The 8904-nt window shown below is 36.6% G+C and overlaps 1 protein-coding gene across 21 annotated transcripts in view; it reads left to right on the top strand.

Moving 5' to 3' along the window:
- Positions 1-8904, top strand: part of SORBS2 (sorbin and SH3 domain containing 2) — a 312941-nt gene that overhangs the window by 219337 nt on the left and 84700 nt on the right. For 16 of the 21 annotated variants that reach the window (XM_006772685.2, XM_006772687.2, XM_015569795.1 and 13 more), the window contains one exon: positions 2949-3041. The exons of the other annotated variants lie outside the window; for them this stretch is intronic. In XM_006772685.2, coding sequence (XP_006772748.1) covers positions 2949-3041 — 93 coding nt within the window. The remainder of the gene's footprint in view (positions 1-2948; positions 3042-8904) is intronic. 21 annotated transcript variants of the gene reach the window in all.

The following is an 8904-nucleotide window of genomic DNA, read 5'->3' as shown; positions in this document are numbered from 1 at the left end:
CTAAAATATCTAACACATCAAATTAGTCTTCGTTATCTACCTACTAATCACTAAAGACATATATTACTATTTAAATACCTATGTGTCAGTCACTGAAGTTAAAAAAAAGAGATTATTTTCAAACAAAGCAGCTCTTTGTTTTAGTCAAATACTAAATGAGCCAGAGGAAATGTGTTCATTTTTTACACTGAAGTCTCTGAGCAATGTATAGAAATGTGTACAAAACATGCTATATTTCCACTCTAAGAATGTGTGACCCATTATTTTCTAAGGCAAATCTTAGCTCTGGAAGAAAGGAAAGAGAGAAAGACATGAAGTAATTCATTGTATGTGCTTTACCCATGAGTGTTTTCAGCAGTGGAAACAGCTCTCAAGAATCATGCATCTGGGAGGAAGAGGTGCAAGTCATTCATGACTAGGTGAAGGTGAGAGTGGCACTAGGGTTCTTCAGAATGACCTAAGGCATGCAAGACAGATCCTCATTTTGAGATCTTAAAAACATCCTTAAGAAAGCACAGAAAGTATCAACACACGAGTAAGTAGAAATGGGATAGAAGAGATTTCTCTGTTCCAGCAATTTCACAAATGCCTCAACTTTTCTAATTAAGCTCCTTATTAAACTGTTGATAAAGACAGATTCTCCATTTATTTCATCTAGGTCTTAGAGTTCCTTAGAATATAGATACTATTTAACCCAGAGGTTCCTACACTCTCAGGCCAAAAGAAATACCCAACAGTTCCATTTATGAATTATCTAGGGGAAAACAACTTAATAAATACTTATATTCTGTCAACTCAGAAGCAATTTGAAAAAATAATACACTTAAATTGAAAAAAATAATAATTTTATTTTGTTTTTTATGACTGCAGTTAATAACTAAGGGAACGTGTGTGTTTATTGGGCACTGCAAAACCCCGCAGACCTTGAACTCAGATTGTACATCACCAGTCTCATTTACTGCCCAAAATTACTTTCATGGGGTACTTTGTCCCAGCCATCACCAAAAACCCAACTTTTCAAAGATATAATATCATCTAAAGGAAGACAACACAAGCTTTATTATGGTGAAACTGGAAACTCACTCAGGCTAGTAGTTCATGCAGTATCTAATAGATACCACTGAGTTTTCCTAAAAAATGTAAAATATCCCTCAAAACCCTCATGAACCAACTGAGGTAGCCGGGGCACCTCAGCACAGTTTGGAAACCATAGGTTTTACCAATGATCTTGAATCTTCTCATTCTGAAATCCCTTTTTATCTTTCTCACTGCTTGTCTTCAGATGTTCAGAATTAATAGAACTAGAAAATAAAATCTCTTCAAGAGCCATCAGTTCACTTGTATGTGTAGACCCTTGACTACACAACCCTGTTAGACCATCAAAGCTGCTACAACCGTATATTCAAAAACATTACCTCCATTTATCAGAAACTCTCATCCCTCATAGCTATTTTCAGTTTGCAGAGTTTGCTGTATCCCAGTGTTGCCTCCCTTAAAGACATCTTTGGTTTATGCTTCCACCATTTATGTCTTTTTATGTTGGGTCTTTGAATTATAGTCTTTGATTTATTTGACTTTCTTATGTGGTTTTATTTTTCTATTTTAATTATTATCTGCATTAGAAAACTGTTATTTTAAACATATTTAAGAAATTGTATTTTGATATGAAGACATTTCCACCAATTTTAAGGTCTACTGACCTTACTACTTGTGATTTTACCAGTAATTAGTTCAGATCATACTTCCAAGCATTAAGTTCCTTCATGTTCAGTAAACAAAGTGGATACTTTTTTTAAAGAAATAAACAAAAAGTATAACTGTCTAATCACTACATTGTATACCTGAAACTAATATAATATTGTATGTTAACTGTAACTGAAAAATAAAAAAAATATATTAAAAAAAAGAAAAAAAGAATGAGAATAGCATGTGGCAATATATAATGATTTATGTTATATTGCTGGTTACATTATTTGTCTCTCTTGTTATAACTTTAAAAAAGATTTAAACTTCGGTTATTTTGGTTTCAGGGGAATGAGAAAAACTATTTATTGCACATTCCATATACAAAGGAATGTGGGAATGGAATTGGAATCTGTTCATAAATAGAACATTAACCTTTCAATTTTAGAAGTCTTGTAACTCGAAACTTATATCACATTATAATAGCTGGTACCTTTTCACTTACTTTACTTCATGTTGATATTTGTGTAAGTGAAAATAGGTAGATCATCATGTACCTGTTCAAAACTATAAAACCAAATTAATTTTTAGCATGGTCATTTCAATACTCTATGTGTCAATATTGTCTTGATTTCAGCTAGGCTAATTATTTCCATAACTTATAGTAACTATGGGAAGAGATAGAATTTCCATAATGCTATATTTCTCTTTAAGAATCCCGTATATCAAATATATCATGGCTATATCTGTTAGCAGCATTTACTTCAAGAGGTGCTTAAAACCATCTTCAGGATTCATAATAGCTAAAACACAGTAAGCCTAAATGATGGCTATAAAAGTATATTATATTATGGCTCTTAACCCTGAAAGAGCGCTTCTTCATAATTCTAAAAGCTAGTTACTCTGCATAAAAATTTAACAGTTGAATGAAAAAGGTATAAACAAAGTTGAGTTTTATACTTTTATGTTTTCATTTAAAAAAACCATAAAATGTTAAGTAAATCATTTATTAAAAAAATTTTTATTAAAGGATTGGCATCTATTTCTAAAACAAACCCCTGCTGTTTTGTTTTGTTTTGTTTTGTTTTGTTTTGTTTTGTTTTGAGTTTGGGGTGGTTGTAAAATTTGCGTATGGATTCTCCTGGTTACTAATTCTGACTGTTCATCTTTCCCATGGATGTCTGGCACATTCCACTTAAAATGCATGAGATTGCATGTGCTTTTCCTTTGCTGTGGCTTCTGCTATATCATTTTTTTGCTTCCAGATAGCGGTGGGTGTGCTCGCAAACGTGCCGCCATGTCTGTTACATTAACATCTGTGAAGAGAGTTCAAAGTTCTCCAAACCTATTGGCTGCAGGTATAATATCACTAACTCCACAATGTCACACTTGAATGGCTTTGTCTGACCTTTCTCTCTTTCCAGAATTATCTTGTTTGGATGAAGAAAGTGACTGTAAATACCTTGTGAATGGCCCACAGGTTCTTACATTTCTTGTCTCAAGAATAGCTCCTATCCCTCCTGACTGTTTTTGTTCTAAAAATAAAAAAGCCAAAGGAAACCGATATCTTGTAGAAAACATTTTTAAAATCTAATTAAAAACAACAGTGACTTGCCAAAATGTGTTGGGTAACTGCAAGTGTTAATAACTATTTAAGCTTTTGTCTCTTATGAACTAAAGTAACAATATTTAATCAAGATAACTCATAGTTGCTTTTGTTATTGTTGTTGTTTTAAGCTAAAAACTATTAAGGGATGGGACACAGGGGTCAGAGAGAGGGATTTGTAGGAAACTGAATATTTATTAATTCACTTCTTCGCCAAAGGTTGCAAACAGGATGATAATTTGTTTTGAAAGAGATCTTAAACCTTCCTTTAACCCAGTCAGCAAAGATCCTTCTCATACGTATTTTTAAACACCTTGGTGCAATTAAGATTAGCACCACATGTATACCTGGGTGCAACCACAGATATACATGTACTCTAGAAGGTAATTGGGGGCGTGATATTTCAGCAGATACCGAGGTGGGTATCTCTAATAAATGTCTGTGGGGACTTACCTAAGCTGGTGGGCACAGTCTGCTCTGAGAGGGGGCGTGGCTCTGGCAGCTCCACGTGAGCCTGACAACCTCAGGGACTCTGGACCCAGAAACAGACCTGCACCTCTTGCTGACTGATAGGTTTGATTCTTGTTTGGTTAGTTGGAGGGGGGGAGAAGGGAGAGGGGTGGAGGAGGAGGAGAGTGGGGTTTCTTTGTTTTTTATTTCTATTTGTGGGGTTTTGGAGCAGAAGTGGAAAAGGGATGGAGAGTGTTTGAATAATTTGAATTCTCACTCCACACATCAGTATCTTGTACACACATACACGTAGTTGTTGATTAAATGTTCAAAATGTCCTTGGTCCGAAACTATCCCACGTTGTTGAGGAAGAACAAGCTTCCATCTGGAGAAACCCACTCCTGCCCACCACCTCCAATCCACAAATGGATCTCAATGTCCAAGTTTAAATAGCAGGCCAGGTGGTTCCAGAATATATTAAATTTTTTTAAATGCAAGTTTCATTGCAATGTATGTGGTACCATTTCAGTTTAGTTAAAAAATATTTATATACATATATATGCTAGTATGTATTTGTACATGTTTGCTCATGTGTATATGGGCATGAAAAGATGTTAGAAAAGCTACAAATGTGTTTACATGTGATACCTGAGGGAAATGGGCATAAAGGGAAATAAGAAAATAAATAAAATGAAGTCCAGAGCCATCAGGAAAGGGGAATGCCTATACCATGAATACCACTGACATTTCAGCTAAGTAAATTCTAGCCCTTGCTACGCTGAGGTGGCCCGCTGCCTGCAGCACCTGCTAGAGCATGTGGCACCGGTTCAACAATGCCGAGTCATCATTATCTACAAAGGTAACCACTGAAGGAATAAGTGACCGGGTTAGAGATGGTCACTTTGGAGAGTCTACACTAGAATATCAGCAACTTCGTATCACGAAACTTACAAGAAAATATTTAATGCTTCAGAATCAAAACAATAGCAAACATTTAAGTATTTTAGGAATATGAAATAATATTCAGCAATAAGTATGTAGTGGATATGGGCCATTTTAAATTTTATACCATAAGGGAATAAGATTTCTAGAGAATGAAGCCTCTTAGATTTTGGACTTCATTGTTACATTAAAAATAGTCCTCTTTTGTACTAAGATGCATAGGTAGGATCCCTTTCTAAAATTAGTTTTAATTCCATTTTGAAGAAAGAAATCATCCTCGTTGTAGGCCCTTCGCTTTATGGTAGCCTTCAGAAGAACTTATTTGGCACAGTATCTTTTCGTGAATTAAAAGGGGATTAGCAAGTATTTATTGCATTAGATATTGTTAAAAACCACAGAGCCTTTAAGTAAAAGACTAACTACCTCCACAAAAGGTTCCCTCTCTCAGATGAAAAGCTGCTTATATTGATAAGCTGCTGGTCATCAACTATTAGTTGCCTAAGTCAGTCTTTCTCTGTCCCTTTTACAAGAAGTAGAATCCCATTGGATAATTCATAGACACATAGGTGTTTTAAATCTAAGCTAGAACCAAAATGACAAGTACAGAGACACGATAAGCCTTTCGAAGTTCATTTTATTTTACCAGAACCACCTGGCAGTCTCAGGTAACACTGCTAAGGATGAAATGCAGTGGTGACCACTGCCCCAGGAAACAGCACCTGCACGTTTTACACCCTTGGGAAAATTTGTGTCTGTAACTCAACTCTCCTTTAGAAAAACAAGAAGAAGGAGGAGGAGGAGGAAGAGGGTGGAGGAGGAAGGAAGGGAAGAAGGGAGGAAGGGAGGAGAAGAAGAAGAATTTATTGTCTCCCTACCTCTAAGAGAAAATCATTTCCTAGACTCCCAAAGATTTGTCAAAATTAAATGAAGGTAAATGAAGAAAATAGCCCTGACCGGTTTTGCTCAGTGAGTAGAGCGTTGGCCTGTGGACTTAAGGGTCCCAGGTTCAATTCTGGTCAAGGGCATGTACCTCGGTTGCGGGCACATACCCAGTGCGGAGTGTGCAGGAGGCACTGATCGATGTTTCTCTCTCATTGATGTTTCTAACTCTCTATCCCTCTCCCTTCCTCTCTGTAAAAAAAATCAATAAAATATATTTTTTAAAAGAAAATAAATAAAAAGTCTTATCCCAGTACTTAGAAGCACTGTAGGCATTCAGTTAGTTGACTTGAATTTAACTAATGGGTTTAAATTAATTCTTGCAAAGTAATTGAGCCATCTAATGGAAGGAGCTATAAGATTTAAAATCATCATAATTTTCAAGAAAAATATAGTTTATTATGTCTAATATACCACATCAGTTAAAAGGACTTTAAACGTTGGAATCATAAAGTTGGAAAGGACCTCTGAGGGCATGCAGTCCAGCCCCTGACACCAACCCTGCAATGAGCCTGGACAACATCTCTGACAGTGTCCTCACCCCCCTTCCGCTGGGCACAGCGAGTGCTCATGGTACCAGTGAAGAGAGGTCATGGCTCTTCATTCTCCAAGACCCTATTCACATCTGTCCCAGTTACTCATTCTTAAATTTTCAGAGACGCAATGACCATCTACTAAAGAACACTAGAAATTTAGAGCTCTGATCCCTAGAATTCTGGCTCTGTTTTTTCACAATGAATGATCATAAATAATATTGAAGATATTGGACAAAACCATCTTCCCCGTGCATCTGCCAAGTCGTTTACCAGCTCAATCATTTTTTAAAATTTATCTTTATTGTTGAAAGTATTACAGATGTCCCTGTTTTCTCCCATTGACCCCGCTCCCAACCCCTCCCCAGGCCTTCACCTCACTATTGTCCGTGCCCATGGGTTATGCATATAAGTTCTTTGGTTATTCTCTTCCTGCCCCCTTCCCTTCCCTCTAAGATCCATCAGTCTGTTACATGCTCCCATGTCTCTGGGTCTCTTTTGTTCATCAATTTACTTTGTTCATTAGATTCCACATGTGAGTGACATTATGGGATACTTGTCTTTCTCTGAATGGCTTATTTTGCTTAACATAATATAGCTCAATAGTTGTTTTATTTTAACATATATTCTCTGTACTTGACATGGATCCAGGATGCTTTCAAGCTTTCTGTCACCTGCTTCCAACCACACTCCTCCTCCCTTTCCTACCCTTTCCTGGCAGGAATGAAATAAAAGCAGGGCCGAGGTCCACAGTATCCATGTGGGAGCTATGTATCTTTCAGTGCCTCTGAAGAACTATAATAAAATAGAAAATCAGGACTGGGTGCTTTAAATATTATAATTGGATTTATTTTAAATAAACTGCAATGCTGTACACTTGAGTGTCCTTAAGAGACCACCCTCTTAGGTGTGGACTTTAGTCATTAACATAAACTTCATTAAAATATAGGTTCATCCTAAAGTTTTAATCCTTGGCCATTTTTATGCTTTGTCCCTTTCGTACTTCTACACATTCATGTCTCCTACGTTGAGCAGGATTTTTTCAGCAGAGCTCACCCTGATCACTAGCTCCTATTTCCGGTAGCACAGGTACAATTTCATTTGGAAATCCCTGGGCAGTATTGGCGGGGGTGGGGGTGGCGGGAAGAGAGCCCCTGGATTCAGCTTAGAATGACTCTTCTCTGATTCTCACACTTACTTTCTATCCCACTCACCATTCCATAATCTCTAATGTGGTCACCAGTAAGAAAAAGAACTGGCCCTCTACAAACTATCAGTTAGAGGAAGTTTATTTCAAAGTGTCCTTCAAATCTTCTCAATATGCCCTCCTCTTCCTCACCAGGCCTGTACCTCTTGCACCTCCAAGCATCAGGCTCCTATAACCTCCATCCCCAATACATACCCACACACCCTTCTTTATAAAAGCCCAGTTCTATCAAACCAGAGGAAAGTGAAATCCCTATTCTCAAGCACATAATTATAATACAGATGATTATTATTATTATTATTATCCATACTGCTCGTCTTTCCATTGCCATTTCTTCAAGTCCCAAAACTTGTTCCATATCCACAAACAGTGTGTGGTAACCAGGTGGTTATTAAATCTCCCTCCCTGAGTGCCCACAGCAGAATTCTAATTGCTGCTCTGTGTGTTACACCGTTTTCTTTATAGAGACATCATTATCATTTAAGTGATTAAGAAGTTCAATCATTTCTGCTCCCATCAAATCCTAGAGATAGTCTAGTAAGTATTTCATATGTAACTCCTCGAAGTTATTTTCACTGTACAGTCCCCATTTATCACCCTGATTTGGAATTTACTGGAGTTACGATCCATACTAAATTAGCAAATATTCTTTTTAAAAAATGAAGATTTGTTAGTCTTCTCTTCCACATTTGAGCTGGAGTCATTCTAACATACTCTGTGCTGGCTCATTTATTTCTCTTCCTTTGATTTGGAAAGAATCTACATCAAATATTTTATCTCAATTCAAACTCTCGCATTTCTCAACAAATTTTTATCATTCCTAATTCATGTGTTTAGATTTCAAAATAGCCATTTCCTAAGCATTAAAAAGAAAACAAAGAGTCCTTTTTACACGTAACATTCATGTTCTACTAGGCATTGAAATAACAGCAATTTAATAATGGTCTCGGGGGACATATAGAAGGGATCCAGGACCAGGACAGAGGTGAAGCTGGATGACCCCTAAAGTCCTTCTCGAAGTTAAGGCTTATGGTTCCAGGTGACGTTGGCTGAGTGATATAATAGAACCAAGCAACACAAATCAGTTACCTCCAATGTCCATAAGTTATAGAAGATTCTTGAATGTGTGAGTCCAGTAGAACTAATAGTACATGTCATTGAGCCACTTCCCTCCTGCATTATCAAAGCAATTCCTTAGCACTGAAATTTGTTTCCCACAGCTTACTGCAACACAATGAACTATACTGTAACAGCTCTTTTATATTTGAATAGAATGTGACTTTAAGTGGCAATAGGAAGAAAATTCAAAGTCTAGAGAATGATTCAAAGTATCACATAATATGGTAGACACATTTACACTTTCTCCAAATTATAAAAAAAAAAAAGCAAACCACAAAAATATTTATTGCTGTCTCATACAGGAGTTGAATATGGAAATACCAGGGCATCAGAAGCTAAGGATCCGGAGGTTTGATTTAATGCTGGAGAAACACTTATTGTGTACAAGCCAGATACCCTTTGATGCTTTAATTTGATATTTAGAA

This window comes from Myotis davidii, unplaced genomic scaffold (genome assembly GCF_000327345.1).
Source record: "Myotis davidii unplaced genomic scaffold, ASM32734v1 scaffold184, whole genome shotgun sequence".
NCBI classification, from domain to species: domain Eukaryota; kingdom Metazoa; phylum Chordata; class Mammalia; order Chiroptera; family Vespertilionidae; genus Myotis; species Myotis davidii.
This window is presented reverse-complemented; position numbering and strand designations above follow the sequence as displayed.